The sequence below is a fragment of the Perca fluviatilis genome, chromosome 3 (genome assembly GCF_010015445.1).
Source record: "Perca fluviatilis chromosome 3, GENO_Pfluv_1.0, whole genome shotgun sequence".
In the NCBI taxonomy this organism is placed as follows: domain Eukaryota; kingdom Metazoa; phylum Chordata; class Actinopteri; order Perciformes; family Percidae; genus Perca; species Perca fluviatilis.
Genome location: NC_053114.1, coordinates 27,665,579 through 27,689,181, shown reverse-complemented (window position 1 = coordinate 27,689,181; position 23,603 = coordinate 27,665,579). Strand labels below are relative to the sequence as shown.

At 40.4% G+C, this 23,603-nt stretch overlaps 3 protein-coding genes across 4 annotated transcripts in view; all 3 read right to left on the bottom strand.

Moving 5' to 3' along the window:
* Nucleotides 1-1,561: 1,561 nt before the first annotated feature.
* Nucleotides 1,562-17,644, bottom strand: LOC120555864 (stereocilin). Its single transcript, XM_039795008.1, has 28 exons — nucleotides 16,983-17,644; nucleotides 15,661-15,685; nucleotides 14,960-15,545; nucleotides 13,941-14,828; nucleotides 13,411-13,473; nucleotides 13,199-13,324; nucleotides 12,802-12,968; nucleotides 12,532-12,718; nucleotides 12,087-12,199; nucleotides 11,429-11,561; nucleotides 11,150-11,332; nucleotides 10,716-10,754; nucleotides 10,455-10,631; nucleotides 10,006-10,155; nucleotides 8,160-8,218; nucleotides 7,876-7,999; nucleotides 7,635-7,717; nucleotides 7,415-7,550; nucleotides 6,776-6,978; nucleotides 5,871-5,961; nucleotides 5,597-5,768; nucleotides 5,319-5,488; nucleotides 4,888-5,043; nucleotides 4,627-4,769; nucleotides 3,593-3,741; nucleotides 3,261-3,358; nucleotides 1,857-2,004; nucleotides 1,562-1,677 (listed from the first exon to the last, which is right to left on the bottom strand). The coding sequence occupies exons 1-28, from the start codon at nucleotides 17,302-17,304 to the stop codon at nucleotides 1,598-1,600; spliced, it is 4,971 nt and encodes a 1,656-aa protein (XP_039650942.1). The 5' UTR covers nucleotides 17,305-17,644; the 3' UTR covers nucleotides 1,562-1,597.
* LOC120556493 lies at nucleotides 17,309-18,661 on the bottom strand. The gene is made up of 3 exons (XM_039796139.1): nucleotides 18,239-18,661; nucleotides 17,370-18,113; nucleotides 17,309-17,328 (listed from the first exon to the last, which is right to left on the bottom strand). Exons 1-3 carry the CDS (start codon nucleotides 18,336-18,338, stop codon nucleotides 17,309-17,311), a joined length of 864 nt encoding a protein of 287 aa, XP_039652073.1. The 5' UTR covers nucleotides 18,339-18,661.
* A 1,881-nt stretch (nucleotides 18,662-20,542) lies between these two features.
* gas8 (growth arrest-specific 8) overlaps nucleotides 20,543-23,603 on the bottom strand; it is a 4,638-nt gene continuing 1,577 nt past the window's right edge. Inside the window, exons 3-11 of one of the 2 annotated variants that reach the window (XM_039795012.1) lie at nucleotides 23,318-23,515; nucleotides 22,982-23,182; nucleotides 22,813-22,867; nucleotides 22,518-22,720; nucleotides 22,022-22,177; nucleotides 21,813-21,893; nucleotides 21,299-21,517; nucleotides 21,142-21,207; nucleotides 20,543-21,034 (exon numbers count right to left, since the gene is read on the bottom strand). In XM_039795012.1, coding sequence (XP_039650946.1) covers nucleotides 20,921-21,034; nucleotides 21,142-21,207; nucleotides 21,299-21,517; nucleotides 21,813-21,893; nucleotides 22,022-22,177; nucleotides 22,518-22,720; nucleotides 22,813-22,867; nucleotides 22,982-23,182; nucleotides 23,318-23,515 — 1,293 coding nt within the window. In that variant the 3' untranslated portion in view covers nucleotides 20,543-20,920. The remainder of the gene's footprint in view (nucleotides 21,035-21,141; nucleotides 21,208-21,298; nucleotides 21,518-21,812; nucleotides 21,894-22,021; nucleotides 22,178-22,517; nucleotides 22,721-22,812; nucleotides 22,868-22,981; nucleotides 23,183-23,317; nucleotides 23,516-23,603) is intronic. The other variant, XM_039795013.1, reaches the window with a different exon arrangement.

Sequence of the window (23,603 nt, the reverse complement as noted above, 5' to 3'; positions counted from 1 at the left end):
CGTGGAAGCTTCATTATTTCCCCAGACCAGCCAGTGGCCTCCTACGCTGGAGTAAAACTATCTGGTCCCAGGTTTCCTGTGTGTCAGACAGTTATAATATATATGATAATTTGATGAGACCCAACTTTAATTAGAAATATGCATTTGGGCTGCCCTAGCAGTCAACCATGAACCGCAATGTGCCTAGTTCACATTCAGCCTGGGGATCCTTAAAGCATCATTAATCTGTCACTCTCTGCCTCTCTCTCTCCTCATTTCCTGAAATCTCTCTACTGGAACTACTGTAATACTGTAAAGGAACAAGTGCTCAGAAAGTAATATTAAAAAAAGAAATATGCACCATGCTAAATTTTAGCACCTGCTTAAATTATACAACTATTATCAAAATTAAATTTTCACACATGGCCCTGTACAACGCAAGGCCACAAAATTAGCTAATGCTGCATGCTACCTTTATTGATATTGTAGTTTAGTGGGTCAGATTATTTAACAAATGTGCAATGAATTAACTTACCAAAAAGCAATTGACAGACTGTAAACCTGGGGCCCCTGGCCTGGGGCAGTTGCAGTCGCTTTGCCTGGTTGGTAATCCGGCCTCTTTCCTTCTACATCGTCTTATATGTTTTTTTAAATATTAAAACATATAAAGGCTCACATGACAGTTTCCTCTCTGCCTTAAAATTATTAACTTGACTTTGTTTTTACTTTGCTCCTTAAAGTCACAAATCCTGAAAGCTTAAAAGTTTCACTGTGTAGTATAACAGTTCAGTAATACCATTGCACAGGCTGACTGTAATTATTGTATTTTACTCTCATTTGTATTGCAGTACCACACTCAAGAAATCAAAAATACCTGCAGGCAGGAGCATCAGCATTCTGACATTTTACTCATTACCTCTTTTATGTCAAAAAGTTTAAAAAAGAAACACACACTATTCCAGTATTATATAATTAAATGTACCGAAATATACCACATATTATAGAATTAAGTGAATGTATTGTATTTGATAAAACATACAGGAGGTATAAAATATGCTACCAAAGAGGACAGGTATTTTACTTTGAAAGGATTGATACATCAAATATGCAGCATTTCTAGAATGAAAATAACAAACTACTGTAGATCCTAGTAGAAGGTAGGTCGCCATAGATGTCACGTGGACCATGGTAGACAGGTTTGTGCGTCAATAGATGTTAAAAATAAATGGTAGAAAGATTTCAAAGTTCTTTTATAGACGCCAGTGTCTGTTTAAGGGAAAGGTTTCAAGATATTTTATTTAATAAATTATAATCTCAAGTATGTTTGCTTGATCACACAACCTGTAAAGTTTGGAAAGCCCCTTTCATCTATCAAATAAACATTAATCATTGCATTGTTTCCTCTGATTGTTCTAACAAAAAATATTATACATGCTGTACTACAACTACATACACTTATCTACATATTGTCAAGATGTGCAGTAGAGCACAATCAAGAGTGAAGTAAATTTAAGGACCAATGCACAAAGGGAACAGAACAGTTCAAAATATTTATTTGTAAGTACAAATATGATGATACCAAGGGGGGTCAGGGGACAATTCCATTCGTTCCAGCTTGTTAAATAAGTTGCCATAAAAAGAGGCACAGAGCCAGTGAGCGTATAGTGAAGCTGTCTCCTACTGGAGCCGAGTTTCTCCCTGTTGAAGCAGACAAACGGAGCATTTATCACCACCTTATTATCACAACATAAAAATCATATTGGTTAGTGGAAACAAGGATTACCATAATTAAAGTACAGCATATGCTCTAACAGTCTCATTATGAAGGAGGTTGTTAAAAGGACATTTTGTCAACATAATGTTTTTTCAAGACACACCTCTTAGCTCCAGCAGGACGTCTCCTTCGTATCGAGCGAGTCCGACAACGTGCCTCTGCTCGGTGTCCAGCTCTGCCCACTGCTCCTCAGTGACAGCCCACGCTTGCTCCGCACTCAGCCACGACATCTGAACTGCACTGAACACCACCTGTCCGACACACACCCAACACACATACTGACTTACTCACAATGTGAGAGGAGGCACTCTGTGTATATTTTGTCACACTTGTTGACATCTTTTTTTTTCATATAATAGTTTAAGAAATGTTCTGTAAAATGTACTATACTTCAGTTTCTTTATATGAGTATGATATATAAACATATCTAAACATTCAAAACACACAGTACATGCACAATATGTAGGGTGCACTAAATATCCTTCTTCCCAAATCAGATCATATATTCTACATGTCCATTACTTCAGTTTTTCTCCTCACTAATTATGTATATTCTTATGTGTGTCCAGGCATCACTTTATCCAGTATGATTTTGCTTGAGGTCATTAAGCTCCCTGCACCAATTGCCAATAAGTCTCTGAGTCATTTTCTATATTTCCCAATTTATTAAGATTGTCTCTTTGGATAAGGCAGTGGGTTTGCTTTTGCTTTACATTGTCAAGTTGCGGATTCAGCCAGTTTCAGTAAGAGTTATAGTTGAGTTTGTGTTCTGTCTTTTATGTATTAGTTGTTGAGTTTAATGTCTTTTAAAGGCCCATCTAGGGACGGGCATTGCAAATTAGCTTAGGCTATAAATGCTGTGGTGTGTGGCATAGGTTTATGCTACATATGTGTTCTTATACAAATAAACATGAAATGAAATGAGTCATTAGTAGTTTACAGAAAGCAAAAAATATAAAAATATTTTGTTCAGTTACATTTTATATGGCACATCACGACAAAGACCTAATTTATGTTCTTTTTAAATATCATAAAAATATATAAAACACTTCTGTAAACCAATGACAGTTATTGTGAGGAAAAATGTGTAAAATGTGGTAGTTACATCTACAAATGGTGGGTTGAAAAAAAACACAAAGTTGATAAAAGTAGCTTATTTATGAAAAAGAAGAAACTAAAATATGTGTTCATAGTTGTTACATCATATTTTATAGTTTATGAGACTATACTTGTTAGATGAGTTAAATGTGATATCTCAAAATTGAACAATTCAGCCAAATTTGCCATTGGTAATACTTATAGATGTATATGTATTATATGGGTCGTGTGAGTTTTGTATTTTACGGCTGTTATGTATTCTATTATTGTTTTACTGTAAAGCACTTTGTGTCCTCTTTGAATTTTAAAGTGCTCTATAAATAAATTTTGATTGTTTGATTGATTGATAGATGTACCTCTATACTGAAGCTAAACAATGAATAGTCCTAAAATCATGGGTGAAACTCACTGCCATCTTTTTTGGAGACATCAGGGCGATGGCTTCTGGGGTGATTCCCTCCACTTGTTCTTGTACCAGAGCCGACAGCAGCATGTCCTCCAGGCCCACTGAACAGAGACGCAAACACTGCGTAGTCAGACAATTAATGCTCCTCACATCAAATGACAAGAAGTATAAAAGTTTTCCTAAACTTTTATACCCTCAGGGATATTTTTAATTGCTCCTATCCATCCAAAAGCCTCCTCCCATATTCCTCACTCTTTGAGGGGAAAAAACAATAAAAAGAAAAAAGTTAATTACAAAAATGTTTATATCCCGAGGGATATTGTGTCCTACTGTACCTGCCAATGTTCCAATTTCAGTGAAAACTTCTGGTCCCCAAGCACTGACTGGACCAAAGGCCTCAGGTCTGGACAAACGGCTTGTCAACGCCTCCATCTGCTGCTCTGTGCATGGCAGGGACATCTCCCGCAGGAAAAGGACTGCCATACTGCAGTGTGAGGGAAAAAAATTAGGACTTTATCCTCCTCTGGGGGTATGCAAAATGTTTTATGAGGGTGGTGCTGCTAAGAAATGTGCACCAGCCTCCTGTTAGTAAGCATCTGTTAATAGCTGGATGTGAAATCAATTGATGACTCTCTGAAACCTAAAGCAGTTCTTTTACGGCATTAGAAGGATTTCACTGCTGCTAAGTAGGCCTACTGCTATGTAGGTGCATAATGTACTTACTATCTTGTATACAAATTAGCTGTATTTGGACTGTATACGTCCATCTTTGTTCATGCTCCACTATGTTTTGATGCCATTTACCTGTATTTTATAAATATATATCACAATTATTTTTGATGACATATTGCTGAGCCTTCTTTTATAGCTATTACAACTGTTGTTTAGTTTTGTTGTGCTAGAGGAAGTTTATACTTTATGTCAGAGATCTTCAACAGGAGGTCCGTGACCCCTAGGAGGTCCTCAGAGTTAGTGCAGGGGGGCCACCAAATTATTAAAAAAAATATTTAGTTATTTTTTTTCTTCAAAAATTTAAATGTCTGAAAATATACATTAATATGAATCCAACATATCAATAGCAAAGATAAATTGGCCTATTTGTGAAAAAAAATTATATATTTACATATTGAAGATAAGCTTACTATAGGTAAGCTAGCCACTATGGTAGCCGTACAGTTAGGCTTAAAGATTCACTGTGCCTTCCACATGTATGTTTAATATTAAAACATGATGTTCATCCATTCGGCCCAGTTTAATATGCAACTCAATTGTATACAATGCAGGAAGGGGTTCCTACTCGGTCTATCTTTAAGTTAAAGGGTCCCTGGCCGTTGAAAACGAAGACCCCTGCTTTCTGTATTTGACTGACCTGAGGTTGTAGGGGCTCAGTCTTTTGATCTCTGAGGGGTACAGACCACACATCAGATGGCCACATGTTGCCAGATCAACAGCTGTTAATTGCTCCACTCTTAGTTTGCGTTTCCGCATCATACTTAAAATCACCGCTCTCATCTGAAAAAATAAATAAAATAGAAACCTTAAACACACACTAATGGACATGTTTAAGTCTTCAGGAGGAGATTCTTTATATTTATTTGAAGTTTTACATCAGCATGAAAAAATTCAAAACCTTTTTAGGGCTCCAGTCTGTCAGTGTCCCCAAATGTACCAACACACCCAGATCAGTGGGACTGGCATCGTGAAGCTCTCTTTCTCCCATCTCAGTCACCACTGGGCCCAGAGCCAGCACCTGATCTGCTCTCAGCTCTCTCACCGGACTGAAGGACTGGATTGAGTGAAGAACCAGAACATGTTTCAACCACAGATAATGTTGACGTTAAAACACGACACATTTTACTTAGATGTCCTACCAGCCTGCAAAAAAAAAAAACACCACAAATTTACCAAGAATTGTGCTCTGATGTTGAGATACGCTTGATGGGAACAAGGTCTTAGCTGGGAGGGGGAAAGAACTGCTGCACCACAAGTCAGACTCTGAGACAAGATGATGATTTGAGTAATGCATCTTAACTTCATGTGGTCTTTCGCAGTTTTACTGACCTTCCTGAGTTTCGCCCACAGTGTGCGCCGCTGCTCAGGGCTCATTGAAGTGTCCTGACCAAAAACTTCTACACACTGTTTCAGATCCTCCTGTGACATGCGGCTGAGCTGAGTGGATGTCCAAGCTGAAGGAAACGTCCCTCTGATGTCTGCACAGCTTGGAACTGGCACTGCTCGAAGAGACGCCAGTGAATTCAGTGCACGGATATAATTAAGAACTTACACAAAGCATGAGACACAGCATTACAACAGCTCTACAAGTGAAATATTAATTTAACCTTTAGCCCTCCTGCTCCGTGCTTTGACAATCCCTCGTATGAGACTCTGAGTCTGCTGTCTCTGATGATGCTGGTCCATACAGTGGGTAACACAGACTCCACCCACCACACTGTCCTCCCAGTGACTTTGACCCACCAGGACCTGCTCTACTGTGTCTTTATTCAACACCGTCTGCACGGGGAAAACACATATTATCATGCTATGTTTTAGAAAAAACATTTAAAGTGCAATGAAATTAATTATTTGCTTGGGTTGATGCTTTTGCCTGCCTACCAGTGGGATGGAGTTAATCTGCTTTGTTGAGAGAGAAAACACCAGCTTGCCCAAATGTTCCACATCCCCAACTCGCCATTTGGATGGATCCCTGGCAAAACAAGTACACATATCTTCAGTCAGTCAGCCCACCGCTTTGGTCCAGACTGAAATATTGCAACAACTGTTGAAAGGACTGCCATCTGTACAGACATTCATGCTCCTCAGAGGATAATTCCTAATGGCATTGGTCATCATCGGATTTTTGTACTAGTGCCACCACAATGTTCACATAAGTGGTTTTGAGTGAAATATATCAACAGCTGTATGGTGGAAAATGTAGTACAGGATGAACTGTAATAACTTTGGTATCTTGTAACTTTTGATCTAGCACCATCATTAGGTTGACATTTGAATTTGTCTGTTTTTTTTTAACCAAATACCTACAAAAGTAATGACATTCCCATCAGCCTCAGCTGTTATTTGTGTTTAATGAGCTGATCAGTAAATGGAATGGCTGTTCATGAAACACAGGAAAGAAGTATTTCATTCTTATCTTGATATTGAATCATTACTTTGGTCTGCAGTTGTGGTTTTTGTTGTTGTTGTTGTTGTAAGTGTGTAGCCCAAAAATATAATTATTGGCAGCATTTTGAAGTCAATCTCTTGAGATATTTTTTACAGAGGTGTCATAACCATGACATGTGACAAGATATGTGCTATATAGTTGTCATTAAAAATAGTCCTGAAACAAATAAAAAATAGATCGCTTTTGAAATTCTTCTGTAAAGTTCCAACTCTTTTCGGTTTTATGTGTGCAGCCAATAACCTTTTTTTAAATAATGACTGAAATTAAGCTCTCGACATATCATTGATTCATGACAAGGACATGTCGTGTTTTCTTCAGCAGATGTGTTTTTATTTACCCGAGCAGGTCTTTCTGAGTGAGCAGAGCACTAATATCTCTCACAGACTCTTTAGGAAGGCAGAAACTTCTCATCTCCTCCAGCCGCAGAGCCAGAGCTCCTCTGTCCACCAGAGCCAAACTGTCCCGGTCCAAGAAAGGCAGTAAAGGCCCCAGGAAGTCCAGAGTGGTGCCTTCAATCTTCCCCTCAGCCTGAGAAGAGCCCTGCAGAGCAGCACATACAGTCAGTGGGTCTGGATTACAGGGATTTCACGCTGATATGACTTTACCTGTGTGAACAGCTATTGAGAGGATGAAGACGGTTATTCTCTCTTTATGTTTGTGTGTGTGTGTGTGTGTGTGTGTGTGTGTGTGTGTCGTGCGTGCATGTTTTCTTGAGAAGCCTGAACTAACAAATGTGGTTTCTTCTTTCTGCCCCATTCATGTGTTAATACCAATCAAATATATGAGTCACCATCACTGACGCACGCCCTGATTTCATTAAACCAGAAATAGCATCTCTGAGTTCCAGTTCTGAAAATAAATTATATGCAGCAACTGTTTTTTTAATCGCATTAAAACAGCAATGTGTCAACTCCTGCACATCATGTAAGGATAGGCAGTAAACGCAGTATTTGTGTAGTTAATGATGGTGTTTTACCAGCTCAGTTACAGCTTTCTCTGCTAAATTAGTCTGCTTGTAATGTGGCATTCTGAGGAAATCTGCAAAGTGTGCCTGAATGTGGTCCAGAATGGCTCTGAAGGATGCATTAGAGAGGTCCTCTATCATCGTCACCCTGGAAAAGAACAGAGCAGAGGTGTGAATGTAGTTATCTTTGGATAAACTGTGAAATATTTACATTTGATAAGAAGATGCTTACGGTAAAGTTGCAGCAAACCCAGAGCTCAATGCACTGAGGTCGAGTTCAGGTTGTTTTCTCAGTTCGTCTATGATACATTTCCGCTGGTAACACAGCCAAAACACATCTGAACTAGTTAGAATTATAAAAATCTATAATATAAATATATTAAAATATAAAAAACAACAAACTAATGAACCATGGCTGCGTATCCGAGACTATGATAAAGAGTTTGAGGAGTGCTAAAGTATTTGTTCCTCACCAGAGCAGGTCTCGTGCCTCCAGGCAGCTCACTAACAAACTGAAGCAGTTCTGCAAAATCTGTATCGTTGCTCCAAAGCCTCAAAAAGTCACAACTCGTTCCACTGGCAATATGACCTAGATCCCTAAAAGTAAAAGAGAGGTTGTGATTTAAATTGTATATTGAGTGAGTATCTGACCTAAAAATGATTGTGACTTTTGAATCTTTTATTCAGTTTGCAGGTAAAATGACTTAATGATTAAAGTTATAGATCTGAATGTTCTGGTGCAATACATCCAACTTACCTCACAATCTTGCTGGTAATGTTTTTAAATTTGTGGATCCTTTTGAACAAAAGCTGAGCCTGTCCAAACAAAAAGAAAAATGTCAGACTTGGCATTTTAATCAAAGAAGATACATTAAAAATTGTAGTTATTATAAAAAGACCAATTGTACCAGTATTTGTTTTGCATGTTTTAGCCACTTTTAGACATGTGTGCTTGCCCACAAGTTGGACACATATTTTGGTACATGTGTAAGTATGACATAGTGAACATACTAAGTAAAAAAAAAGAAAGAAAAAGACTGCTTTGAGTTGTTTCAGAGGATGTTTTGATACTTCATTGGCTGTAAAAACAATTAAAAAAAAGACATGTATACTGTTGTAATCCTTTCAAAATAAAATTAATTTGCTGCTCTGATATATAAAGGACTAAATACATCCTTTAAAAAGCTAGCTTTTAACTCTATGGGCATTGAGTATTGATTTTGGGGTTTACGCATGTTTCTGATGATCCCATCACCATCCTTTTAAAGCCAGCGTTACGCCAAAACATTCATGTATCCCAGAGGATGAACTCTTTCCATTTTGAATACTGCATGAGCTTTCCTTTTGTGCCACTCTCAGATTCAGAGTGTACTATTATACACAAAACCTCTCAGAATCTAACACGCAGCTTAACATGAGGTTAAGCATTAGACTCAGCACTGGTAAAACTCTAAAGAATAGTAAAATTGTCATTGTATTGTTTGTTCCATCCAACTGTTTCTTAATGCACTGTGTGTAATGAACATTACTAATTCAAACTGGAGTCGCGATTACCTTCTCTGTAGCTCTGGGAAAGTGCAATACATCTTTTGAACTCGTAATTACATCCATTATGCCCCGTACAGCAATTTGCACATTGTATGCATGCACATACATTTAAAGAGCACACATTTTACTTATTACTTTCAACTCTTATCTGAGTACTTGTACTTTTGATGTTTGTTTCTTTGCACTATTCTTTTTTCAGTGTTGTTTCATTCATGCACTGCTGCTGCGACATGAGAAGTTCCCCCCCGACAATAAATAAAGTATCTTTCTATCTGTTGAACTTTTAGGGATCGCTTAAAACTTTTAGTTTTCTTAAAAAGCTGTTCAAATCTAGCTACACAGTGAAACATTTCCAGACTGGATCTGGAATGCTATACTGATGGTATATCACTGATATGACTGAACCACAATATACAGTATATACTATATTGTATATGTGTGCAGTGGCATCAGTTGAAGGTTAAACCCCAAATCACTCTGATGACTATCACATTGTTTGAATTCAGGGGCATGTTGCTGAAAAATATATGGCCACTACAATCTCGCAAAATATTTGTTAAACTAACCATAAAAGGATGTTTACAAATTTGTAATCACACAAATAACGGGCTATTAAAACATTTTACTTCAGGGTTATTTAAATACAATATTTTAGGTTTGATGTTTAGTGTCACAATACATTTCAGAGCAACTACTAACTGCAAAGGGCAATCATTATTGATTTGACTCAGGTCTTGTTAGGCCGAGAACAGGAGATGAAATACACACTTGGCTGTGACTAAATCCCTTTAAGGTAGCCATTATTAATTTATGCTACACTCCTCCACACCATTGTACTACATCCAAACTAATTAGCTTGATGGCAGCTGATGCGTGTGGCGTATTAATATCCTGAAAGGTTCATCTGAAGCATAACCAATGAGTTGCAGATTAATGGGACCAAAGACCGAAGCTGGTAACATTTTCTTCTTTAGTCAAAAAACTGCCAATCTATTGTTGTCATATGAATGCAGTGTGAAACAGCAAACACAGGTAGGTTAAAGTGAAATATGCACCTGCTGTGGCGACCAGCGAATGTCTCTGTACAGGCGGACATCTCTCAGGATTGTTTCTCCATTTAAGGTTTCTGTCAGCTTCCTCAGAGGGACAAACGGTAATAGACAGTTTACCTGCTGAGTGATGTTCTGCAAGTCTCTGTGTAGAGCCTGTTGACACAACAACAACAAAGAAACCAGAAGCCTTTAAAGGCAACACAAAGCAGGTATCACACATGCGGATCAAATGAACACATTCTGGAAACCCTAGTGCCAGATTAGTTAGGCCACAGTTTTTACTTAATGTGATATTTTTCAGTAAGTTTATCTATAAGAGTAAAAATCCACCTCCATTGTGTCAATCTACTCTTAATGTGACAACAAGCTGAGCCACAGCTAATTTATAAGGAGAGATGAAAAGATAAGAGAAGTGATAAGTGTTAATGAAGAGATGATAATAGCACCGTCACCTCCTGCATTGCATTGTATAGCATGGCTCTATGGCCAGGCTTAAGCTCAGTTAGCAGGGCTCTCCAGCACTGGCAGTGGGCAGCTCCAGTGATCTCAGGCCACTGGAGGTCCTTGAGCACAGCAGGGGAGAGACCAGAGAGTAACGGCTTCAGTCTGCACAGTTTATCCATGGTGAGCTGGCAGGGAGAGAAAAACCCAGTGATGAAAGTGCAGCTGGCTGAAATTCAGCAAAAAAAAAGAGTTTGAAAATGTCTACTTACATTGGTGTCCTTTGAAATGTTGGATAAAATTTGAAAAGCCTGAGGAAAGTATTGAAGAATTAACAGATGTTTTTGGGTGAAGGTCACATATTTTATGAATGTTTATTCTCTTCTTTTCTCTAGAAACTCGGTAGAAAATGAATTACATTTCTGACAAAAAAAATCCCCACAGTGCTCATTACTGTCAAGGCTTTTCTTTTTAGTAATGTATAATAATTCTTTGCAGCATCTTAGAGAAAATACTCATTTGATTTTTAAATCAAATTTGAAAACTTTCAAGTAAATGCTATTCATTTTTATACATTTACAGTTGCACTTGAGACCTACAGCTTACTAACAGCTTCTACAAAATGGTGGTGAACATTTAACAACCTCGCCCACGATAGGAATGATGAGAAGACACATGTGAAATGAAAAACAAATTCCATGCTGACCTGTGCTGGGGAATATCTGTGTAATCCTGGTTGTGAGAGGATTTCCAGGAGTTGCTGTGAGGGGAGCGACAGCAGGAAGGAAGCTCCTAACTGAGGTAACAGACCACTGAGGGCAGACAGCTCTGCGGGAGCCATGCTGCTGAGGTTCAGGGTCTCAATGGCTGGTATCAACCAAGAGGACAGCTGTCCATGAAACACGGTTCAACAGAGTTAGTCAGATATTGAAGATTTTAAAGCAGATTTTCTGTAGTGAGCTACTAGAGAACATGTGCTGCTTACCCTGCCGCTGGTACTGATAAACCCCTTGGACATGCACTGAGCCAGCTGCTGCCAGAGAGTCGAGGACACAGCTGAGTCCTTGAGAAATAAACCCAGATCCACTGGATCCAGGTAACATGCAAGGACTCCTAACCTGCAAAAAGACATTTGCTATCACTTTTTTTTCTATTTTGGGGCATTGTTGCTTTATTGTATAGCAGACAGAATATAGGCAGACAGGAAACAAGGAGAGAGAGCGAGAGAGAGAGAGAGAGAGAGAGAGAGAGAGAGAGAGAGAGAGAGAGAGAGAGAGAGAGAGAATGTAGTGATGTATTTTTCCATACCTGATATAGCAACACACATCAATACCTAAACAAACTATGACCTAATTTATTGGCGCCAATCTTGGATGTCAGTAAATAATCTATGGGGTCATGTCAACAGGGGCAACACTTATGTCAAGTATGTCCTCAGATTATGAAACTTTTTATTTCAAATATAGTACAATGGACAAAAACACAAACAAAAATCAACACTGACTGCAGGACTGAAGCTCTGTATAAGAACCATCACGTGGAAACATATTGGAGTATATTAAAGCACTGTAATCAGCCATTAGATGACTCAGCCATTCAGTGATCATAAAGATAGACATAAACATTAAGTATCTGGGTCCCACCTTGATATGTTATCACTGGTCAGAATCTTCTTGCTGAAGAGAGTCCGGAGCACATGACGCCCCCTTACAACATCCAGACTGCTGTTGCCTAGCAACTCTACCAGAGGAGTTAGCTAAAGAAGACAACAGATAAAATGTTGAAACAAGCCAAAAACAAAAGTTAGGGTAGTAAGGTGATGGTTTGGTGTTTGATGATGGAGAGCACATTTCTCAAAAACTCTACGATAAAGGTTTAACTGGGTTGATTCACATATCTGTAATACTCGTTAAACTAATCTCCGGTCATTGTGCCCTGTATGGAAGCATCTGGTTCACATTTATTTAGGTTTTCCCCTGTAATTTGTCATCTGGTCATGTAAGAACCCCGATCAATGGCTTTACTAATCACGTCACCATGTCTGAGATTACTAACATCTGTGAGAGAGATACAGCAGAAGAGTTTTACCTGTTGTGATGTCAGTTGCTGAAAATGACTGACCGGGAGGTAAGGCAGAAGTGGGAGGATGGAACTGAGGAAGTATGGTGGCCACGTCGGGACATCCCCCACCATACTTGACTGCAGGAGTCTTTTTACGAAGGCCTTTTTCTGCGGCGACTTCATCCCTGAGCTGTGTTCACGAATGGCTGTCAACCTAAAGAGCAACACAGAAGCTGTTAGCATCAGAACAGTAAGATATATCAAACTAAATGCAACTGTCTTGTGTCAGTGACTCACACACTGTCGTTGACTATCAGGGAGGCTGGGAAGCTCATGATGTCAGAGACAGACATGTAGGGAATAAACTGAGACAGGTCCACAAACAATTCAGGGGTCACCCGGGGGAACTTATGGATGAAAGCAGCAGTCATTGTTTCCATGGCCTGCAACTCTTTTTGAGACGCCTGACAGAGAAAACAAAAGAGCGGGACACAAACTGATGTGCATTCAATTTGGCCCTCTAACTATGCAAGGGCCATGACATAGATAAAAGAGATACGGCACAAGAGATTACAATAGAGTAGAACTGTAGTCAACAGAAAGATGAGAGCTTTTACCTGCACAATTACTTACTTAATAGAAAATATCAATCAATAATAGTACACTCTGTTTTGTTGGGAGTTTGAGAACAAACCTGGCCGGTTTCAACTTGTAGCTGGTCCCAACTTTGATGCATATGAGAGAGAAATCTTTTAACATCATCTTTTTCAGCAGACATCACTAGAGTGCGAATGCTGTCTCTTGGCATCCGGAGGTACTCCTGGCGAGACAAAGTGATTTAACTAAATATAAAGTTCACTGACCTGATCTGATGTGATCTGTGAGTGTAGCTGCAGAGGCCAGTACCTGAAGCAGAAACCTCAGAGCAGATGAGTTGTCATCCCGCTGGATGAGGTCCCACAAGACAGGCTAATGTAACAGAAAAACAAGTTATTCACTCTTTGCTGTGTATGTGTGTATGTGTGTGTGTGTGTGTGTGTGTTCTTGTTTAACTACATTCGTGGGGTCCAAAAAACAGGAATACAGTATACTTGTGGGGTCCGGACAGCTTTGTGGGGCCAAAATACTGCACCCCACAACTTTAAATGGCTGTTTGAGGGTTAAGACTTGGTTGTAGGATTAGGGTTAGAATTAGGTTATGGTTAGGGTGAGGGTAAGGGTTAAGGTTAGGCATTTAGTTGTGATGGTTAAGGTTAAGGTAAGGGGCTAGGGAATGCATTATGTCAATGACAGGTCCCCACAAAGATAGTGAGACGCACTAAGAGTGTGTGTGTGCGTGTGTGTGTGTGTGTGTGTGTGTGTGTGTGTGTGTGTGTGTGTGTGTGTGTGTGTGTGTGTGTGTGTGTGTGTGTGTGCTCGTCAGTCAGCTATCTTACACTGAAGCAGCTCAGAAGGTCCTCTTTGAGAGTGGCATTCTGCTCTCTGCGGAGGAAGACTCCAACGGTGTGAAGGACGCTCATGGAAGCTTCTGGCTGCAGTGCGGCCCAGGAGGTGTTGTCAAGGAGACTGGAGAGAAGGATGGCCTGACCCAAACCTTGTCTCGCCTCTCTTTCCCCCTCGTCCAGACCCGAAGAGAGCCCCACCATGAAGTCCAGGAATCTCAACACATATCCCAGTGCCACTAAAAACCCTTCACGCTCCCCTCCCTCAACCTCACACACACTTAGCTTGTGTAGAGCTTCCACCAGCATTGGAGCCGGGTCCACACACAGCTGCGATGTGTCAAATTCATACGGCGCCGGGAGCATGTCAAAAAACCTCTGCAGCAGGCACTTCCTGCCCTCCAGTTCTGCCTGAAGATCGGCACAGAAATCAGCAAACTGAGGCACTGATGTTAACAGCTGATTGTAGAGTGTGGCATTTAGACAAATGTACTCTCTAAATCCATGTGTCTGCCCACAGAGCTCCAGGAGGGTGGAGTTGGTGAAATGATGCACAGCCCACACCCTGTACTGACAAGTCTCCTCAATGGTGTCAACATGGGAGAAGTTGTGTATTTTGGAGCAGTACGCGGCGGCCCAGCTACCCTCTGGCAAGGATTGGTGCGAGTCAGGGGACCCACTCCCGCACAGAGCTGAGATCAGGACAGAGTTGTTGGGCAGGAAGCAGTGTCTGAAAGCCTGGGCACTAAGCAACCTGCTGCCCAACTGGGCCAGACAGTCCTCATCAAGTACCGGACTTTCTGTTGCCTCACCTGTCAGCTGCATGCACAGGTCGTCTATACTCGTCAGGTTAAAAAAATGGTAGTCCTTTGTCAGTGCAGCCTGCAAAAATTAAAGTTAGAATAAGTTAATATGAACAACCAATGCACAAATACATATACATGTGTCCCCAGGATGCCTTGTCATGCCACAGATATTTATTTTTATTTTTCAGCAAAAAAGTGACCCATTACCTGATGTGCTCTCTGCAGCCAGAAAGAGGAGTTGGCACACACTGTGTTGTTGAATTCATGGGCAAAGTACTCACTGCAGACATGAACCCAAAGGAAGTCCTCCTCAGCAGCAGACAGGTACCAAGCTGCATCAGAGCATGTGGCATGCAGGTCGAGCCCCATCTGGGCCTCTGCAGGATTAACTGACCCGTTCTCCCCTTCAAACAGTTTACAGTAAAGGAACACAGTGAAGTTGGAGACGCCTGTCAAGCCTGGGATGGATTCATTACACGCTGCCTCCAGGATTTCTATAGAGGTGTAGTACTCCATCTCTCTCTGCTGCTTGTTGCTCTCTCTCTTTCTCGCTGTTTGTGGCAGGTTGATGCGGGAGCGGTGAGGTGTGGAAGAGATGTCATGAAGGTGTTTTTGTTTGGAGATTGTTCGTGAAGAGGGCCCTGTTTTTGGAGACGAGTGGGCCGGTGTTAGTCGTGATCTTAGTTTATCTGCTTCGGTGGAGGGGCAAGACAGGAATGGGAGTGAGCTTGGGAGACCATGGGAGCTAACGCCCAAAGCCTGGATGTTCCATGTCACATTATGTCTTATCCCCCTACATGTGCGTGAACAGAACAATGGTAGAAATGTGAATTATAATTATATTATAATTTACTGCCAAATATGTGGACTGCGATGATATAGTGAGCCACATTCCTCAAATATCTTACCATAGGATCAGTTGTCTCAGGTCACCTTCAAAAAGACAAATGAAAAGCACATATTAACAGAAAATCAAAGTGAATGAGAGGTTGAAAAAGCAACTGGGAGCTCCTGCAGTACACGATCATGCCTGATGCAATAGTGCAGCTCATCTAACAATGCCCAAGATATAATGTTACTGACATCAATGAGAGGATAAAGAGATTAGCTGGGCTAACAACAGATGCTTTCACCAGCCAGGATGATTATAAAGATTTGAAAGCAGTGTCAGTCACTGTCACTGTCTCTCCTGTATCTTTCAGGTGATACCAGGCCACTTTAGAATTATATTGAACTCGCTGTAGCACTTGTTGCTATAAGAAATAAATTGTGTATTGCATTTGTGTATTTTGTTTTGTTTCCTATTATCTGAAAACCATTTACAGCAAGGTTTTCTTTGTTGAAGTTTGAAGCAAGGTTATTGTAACTGTATTGCACTTAATTTGTATAGTTCTGTGAATAAAAATCTTCCTAGCCCTTGTCACATGACCAGTTCATGTTTCCATGATGACTATCCAAGTTTTTGCCTTAAGAGCCCATAGAAACCAGGGCCAAACACATGAGGCTCTTAACAAGAGGTTTCCTCTGTTAATAACATTAAATACAATTTAAACCAGTGTTTCTCAAATGGGGGTACTTTGGAGTACTACAGGGGGTACGTGAACCTTTTGCAAAAAGCTCATTTAAAATATGTCATGCATAATTCCTAACATAATTATACTACAATAATGAATGAATTAAGTGATGGATTCTGAACATTTGAAATGTAGCTTTTAAATATTTTTCAGTTACAAGGTTGTTGCTTAGTAAATCTATCACTGGCGACACTGTATCGTTCCTCTTTATATAGATGTAAAAATGTTTTTTGCGCTGGTCAGGGGGTACTTGGCTTAAAAACACAATTCAAAGGGGGTACATTATTGAAAAAAGTTTGAGAACCCCTGATCTCAACAATGCATGATTTACTTCTTTACCTGTTATATGTTTGAACTGACGTTATTTAGTTAACAGCACACTTGTTATATCATGCTTTTTTTTCAGAATCATCCTCTGAAGCAAAGCATTCAAATGTTAGAACATATCAGCAGCATCTGTACTGGAGGGTGCTCTTACAGTATATCTAATGATTTTATAAATCAGATTGTGTGTATGAATGCCTGTTACTTGAACAACACTGAATGATGAGGAATGAGCCAAGTTTTTAACTCAGCTTTCTGTCTAAATGTTGCAGAGTTCTTATGTCTTTAGATTGTGCATACAACCTCTGAGGCCAACTACCCCACATACTCACCAACTGAGCACCGGCCCCGAGCCTTGGGCTGTGGCACGTCCACCAGGCTGCTGACATCATCAAGCAGCGCCATGGTAACTTGTGACACTTTCTTTCTCAGGTTACCATAGACAGAACTACCCACTCTGTGCAGGAGGCCCCTCCTCAGCCCATCCAAACTCTGCACCAGAGCAAGATTTTTCTGTGCAAATTGGCCACCTCGCTCTCCTCCACCTGAACGGGATAACGCCTGAAGCAGGAAACTTTGCATGGAGTCAAGATCATCCTCTGGGGCCATCGAGTCTTCCAGAGATTTATTTCCAGACAACCCATCCTGCCTCATGGCCTCAGGAGGCAAGCTGAAGGGCTTTAAACGTCCAAACACACTTGAGCTCCTGTGTTCAGCACCTTCCCCTGCTGGGTGTAAACTGACCACAGGCTTCCAGTTGCGTGTTTCTAGGAAAAGCAGCAGCTGCTGAAGCCAGCTTACACTGAAGGCACAGTCACTACGACCTTTTAGAGCACAGATAAAGCCCTGCAGGCCTGCACTGGCCTGACCATAGGTCCCACTGAGCAGAGCCTGCAGCGCAGCTTCAAACACAGCGCTTACTGTCCTCCAGTTCTGAGTTAAGAAAGTTAAGAGGGGTCTGTGGGGCTGACGCTCTGATAGACTGATCAGACTCTGCAGCAGCCCCAGGAGCCAGTCCCAGTGGGGGCTGCCCCGCAGGGACAAAAACCAGTCCTGCACTCTGACACTGGGTCGGGGTGGCACCCGGCCGTTCCACTGGTTCAGCGCAGCACTCCCTTCAGACTGGAGAAAGTAATGCAGCACCTTCTCCCACAGCTGCTCCTGGTCTGGCTCTGCCGGTTCCTCCTCCAGCTCTGCACCCATCTCTTGGAGGTAGAGAGAGATGTTGTAGAGGAAGCCAGAGAGACGGTGCCTGTCAATTGGCTTGTTTAATGAAGGCAGGTTCTTGCTGGGAAATAGGCCGAGTGTTTTTAGGCTCCCCATGATATTCCTCACCCAAGGGTGCACAGACTGGTCTTGGTTTGTTTCTGGAGGAGCTTTCTGAGGTTTCCAACCACTTCCTGTACTCCATTTTGAAATGATCTCCTTAAGAATGGCGTCTCCCTGGTCCTGTTTACCACCTCCTGCAAGAGTCGCATTAGAGACAGCTTGAGCCAGCATCAGGTAATAAACACACGTGGTAATAAACACACAAATATTGTATTTTAGCATTATTTTTAGCAATTATTGTATTTGGTGGTTCACTCACCTGTCTTCTCAGGGGATCCTTGTGCCAGTAAAACAGCACAAACTATGATGCTTGTGAATGTAAGAGTGGCCATACCTGGCCCTTTCTCAGCCATCTTCATCTCATGGCAACATGCACAGTGACACAGTGGTGTCACATCTTTCTCTTCAGATTGTATTTCCTATTGATTTAAAAAAAACCTGTGTTTAAACATATGCTGTTTTTTTATTTTTTCATTTTCAGCGATGGGGTGGACTCAAGGAGTAAAGTATCTCAGCGGAGGGATATTAAACCTTAATGACTGGCCACCACATCACCTTACCACTTTCACTGCATGGTCACTGACACATGTATCAGTAATGTACTTAACTTATCAAATCTATGACACTATGACGTATTCAAAGTAGGTCCGTATGTGACACTGAAAAGAGTGACCAAAGAAAAGTTATGAATATGAGGCAAGATATTTAAATACAGAATTCTCAAAGAGATCAGTTTCACAAGAATCAAAAATATCTGTTCCTGTTTAAAGTATTTTAAATATCCGTAATCACTCACAACAATAATTCAACAATACAAATTCAGAACTCACCAACTGTTGCAATCCATTAATTTCTTTAAGTATCCTTTCAAGCTTTTGCCAGCATCTCTAACTCAGCGGTATCAATACACTGGCAGCTGACCTCTGTCTGAGTGGCACTCTCCGTTTCACCATCACTCTGACTTTCTTTACCATTCACTCTCTCCTGCCCCCCTCCCACCTGAGTCCTCTATCTCTCTCTGTGCTTTGAGCTGTTTGGGGCACTTGCTTTTTGTCTCTGGTGTTAAGGGTTGGCTTCATATTTCATGAGTTACCTTACCATGCTACATTATGTTTTCTATAACAATGTGCAGGGGGAAGAAAGCGTGGTTAGGCTTAGGTGTACAACATAATCGCTTGAAACAGGCCTTGCCGCTCAGTCGTTAAGGTCACTGCTTTTATTTGGTTGTACAATATATTGTTTTATGTTCCCAGTTACGTCTTTTGGGGCATCATGAGGCTACAGGAAGGTCACGGCACTCAGCTAGGTGCTCAGACAAGGTGAAAATCTGGATCATGTTAATCACACCCAGGATATCTATCCCACTCTCTAACTGTCCAATGTCTCCCACTGACTGATTCCCTATTGAGCTGTCTCTCAGCTGGGACTCATCTTGTGACTCTGGGTTTGTTGTGGGTGTAGTCTTACCATACCGGATGGGCCAGCAGAGACTGTGCAAGCTGTCACTGTTTAGACACACTTATCCTTCGGTCAGGCAGACTTACAATTGAGCCCTGTGCAAGGCCACAGCGGCACGCTCCCCAGAGTCAGACCACTGTCTGCAGGCTCTGAAACCCAAGAGGGCTGAGTGAAAGGACCACCGCCTCCCTCCACTTGCTTTAGCTGTATGATACTGTGGCCTGCACAGAGACAATAACTTCCTCCTGTATTATTGATACTGTGGGGAACAGCGATCACTCAGTGCAGCAGGGCTCGATTCACCACAGGAATATTCAATGAGAAACAGGATCCACCCCATACGTTCCTCCTCTCTCTGCTGGAAACTCAGGCATAGCAAAAATCAGCTGGTGAAACTAGCTGTTGAGATTGGAATACTTGGTTTAAGTCCAACTTTTAGCCCCCCTGTTTCCAATGGAAATATAAACTCATAAATACTTATTATCCACATTCTGATTGTTATTTGTTGCTAAATTGACTGAGTTGTCTGCACTTCATATCAGTTGAGATTAACAGAAATGCAATCAAATCTCCCTTCAAAAGCCAAACACAGTAACTACATATTTGGTCCAAATTCAGCTAAGACCAGAATCTGTTTTACCATAAAAAAAAGAAAATTTTAAAAACTATTATGCGCAAAAGAAGCACATTTGCAGTAACCACAATAGAGATCAGAGACCAAAAACAGCTCAACTAGTCCTGTAAAGCTACTGTAACTAACTTAGCAGAGTATCAGTTACTGCCATCTCAGTGTCTGACTCTTAAATTAAGCTTCTTTTAAATCACATATTTAAATGCATTTCATTCTAGATTAATTTATTATATCAATTTCAATATAAATCTTAATAATATATGGACAGACACACCGCAATACTAAAATACATTGCATCTCTATGAACAATTTGCGAAAGGATAAAAGAAAAAAAATGTCCATAAAGACTCTATTTTGTTAAACAAAGTAGTTCAAATGCAGTGAAATGTCACATTTTGTTTGTAGATACTGTTTTCCTTGAGGATTAGCTTTAGTTATTGTGTTCGTTCAATCACAATGATTTTAAGGGGTCTGTTACACAGTTTGCCGGTCTGTCTGAGAACTTCAAACCCTTTATTATTATTATATTATTTTTTTTCACTACTTCTGCAGTAACTTACTTTTGCCTTTGGAGGGCAGCGTGAATCAAGGGCATGATGAACCTTAAAGTCTAAATTCCCATTTTCACATAATTACAAAATGCCAAATAAAATAATTACGAGATAGAGAAAGCAATATTTCATGTTGTTATTTTTTTGTTAGCGAACATCGACATCTGTATCAAAGGAAAATATGAGAAACCTGTCAGATTCTAATGAGATCAGATGCAAACAAAATGAGATTTGCCGTAAATGGTTCAGTCTTTGGATTCATTGCTTCTCATTTTGGGGCAAACCCAAGATCCAAGTGTTGTTACAGAATTTTCCCAGCAAGACTGCTCTCAAAGGGCTTTACGAAAAGCTCCTCCACAGGGACACCAGAAGCCCTCTGCTTTGCTTCGTAGGTCAGCAGCAAATCCTTATGGGCCTGCAGGATACACACAAGTATAAATATCATTACAAAAATGTATTAAACACCATCATTAGTTAAACAAATGCATGACAGCACTTTCAGGAAGTAAACAAACTACTAACCTGGGCGATCTGAGCTTTTTTATACTGCAAGTTCTTGATGGATTTATTACTGGAGTCAAGATTTTCCTACAAGCAAAAAACATTTAATTTTTGTATGTTCTTGTACTAACAGTAGGGCAACGTGCGTAACATACACACTATTTCAAAGATAATTTACCTCAATTTTGTTAGTGACCCCATCAAGAGCAGTTTGGTCCATGTTTAAGGCAGAAAGCACAGAGAAAAGCTGAGCCTGCGTCTTCTCCAGGACATCTGTCAGGTCCTTCACCTTCCTTTCCAGCAGCGTGGTCTTCAAACCTGCTTTATGCTGCACCTTCTGAATATTCTGAGTGAACATCGTGTACAGTTCGTCCCTTTCCAGCTGAAGCTGTTTGACATGTTCACGTACACAAAAAACATTCACATAAATACCAACAAGCAGGGCCCAAAATTTCCTTTTCTGTCAACCAGACAAATGGCTAGGGAATGTTCAAATTTTACCAGCCACTCAATAGATTACCATTGTTTTCTGGCTGGTGAGTGAAGCAAATCTACCAGCCACTTGCATATTTTACCAGCATTTGGCTAGTAGATGGTGCTAATTTTGGACACTGCCAACAAGTACACAAGTATTTGGCTCACATCTAATATTTGAGCAACATCATACAGTGGAACTCAATCTTAGCTTTTACCTTGCTGAATTGCTGTTCCAGTGTCTCGTAGTCTAATTTCAGATCATCCAGCTCCTTTTTTTTTACCCTTTCTTTGGTATCCTGTCAAAAACAGCGTCACAAATTGACCTTGCCCATGTACAGTATGTTACATGTCAGTTACTAAGACACATGCCACACAAAGCACCAATTAAGTCACTGGTAGCGCCAAATATAAATGCACAAACAACCTTTTTAGTTGCGTAGTATTTCATTTTTTTCTCATTTTCAGCACTTTCGTCTGAAACTTTTGAGAGCAGCTCAGCAAGACTTTTGTTATCCTGCAAAAGACGAACCAGGTCCTTTTCCTTCTCCTTCTGTTTCGTGTTCATCTCTTCAATTTGTGCCTAAGAAAAGCCAATAAAAGATGCCATAGAGAAAAAAAAACATAACTGGATCAGAACTATTGCTGTAACAATTAGTCAAACGACAGAAAATTAACTGTCAACAATTTTAAGTCATTTATTAAGAGAAAATCCCAAACATTATCAGGTTAGACTTTTCTATGTTGTACAGTATATTATTTTGAATTGGATAACAAATTGACCATCAATCAAAAAAAGCTATTTAAACACACACTTTATAGACAAAAAACTGATAAATTTAAAGAAAATAATCAACAGAAGAAAAAATCTGAAATTTCTTTGGTGTCAGTCTGACAAGGATGCCAACTGTGTGCACTTATACCTTGAGTGAATCGCTCATATCCAAATCCTGTTGCATGCGATTAACAAGTGCATGAGCATCACTGAAAGCTTTGTCGTGGTCTTCTATAAGAGTGGTGATGTGGCTGCTCCAATGATCCTCTCTCTCAATGGTCGCATTTTTTCTCATGTTGTCCAGCTCTTGTGGCAGCAACTCCATCTTCTTCTCATACTTGGTTTGGATTTCTACTCCAACAGCGACACAACACGATGGCTCTCACTTAGTTTATGACAGCACAGGGTGTTGAATTCAACTCAAAATGAGATTAGTTCTTTACCTGCGAGTTGCTTCATCCAGATGCTCCTTGTTTTAGTCATTTCTTCATTATGTTTCTGTTAAGATAACCAAACTGGGATTTGTAGCATTAATGCTTACTGTCTGAGTAAAGAGAAACAATAATTCCACAGATCTTTAAGTGTAACAATAAAATAGTGTGAAATACCAACCAGTTCAAGCTCCTTGACAAGGTTTTCATTGTCGAGCTCCTGCATGTCGACCATGATGGCCCTCATGTCCTTTTGAAGCTGAGTCTCTAATTCTTCTTGCTCTTTCTGCACCACCTGAGCAGAGACTAAACCATCTGCTTTCAACTCAGATATCATGTTCTGGTGCTCACACAGGAGATGCTTCATCTTCTGTTTATACACCTAGTGGGGAAAAATGATCAAATGTGCAATATAAAATGTATTCACTCATTAAATCTGTCCATGTGTAATCTTCACAAATGACAAACTACACTGCAGTTTCACTGTGTAGCTACCGAACTTATGTAATAACCTTACTTTGATCTCTACTTGGTGACGCCCCTCTTCCTCTTCAATGTCCTTATCAAAGTTTTTCCGTTCAGCCTTGACCTCTTCCAATTGTCTCTCTGTGATCTCCCAAAAGGTATGGATCTTGTCCCTCTCCAGCTGAAAGTAGTTTCTCTCTTCCCTCTCTCTGTCCAGCTCATTTCGAAGGTGCACAATGTGCTCTTCCAGCTTAAAATACAGAAATATATTTTAGTGTGGGCATATCTGAGCCAAACAACGTAGATGACACTGTAGCTTATTGCCTCATTTAGCCTAA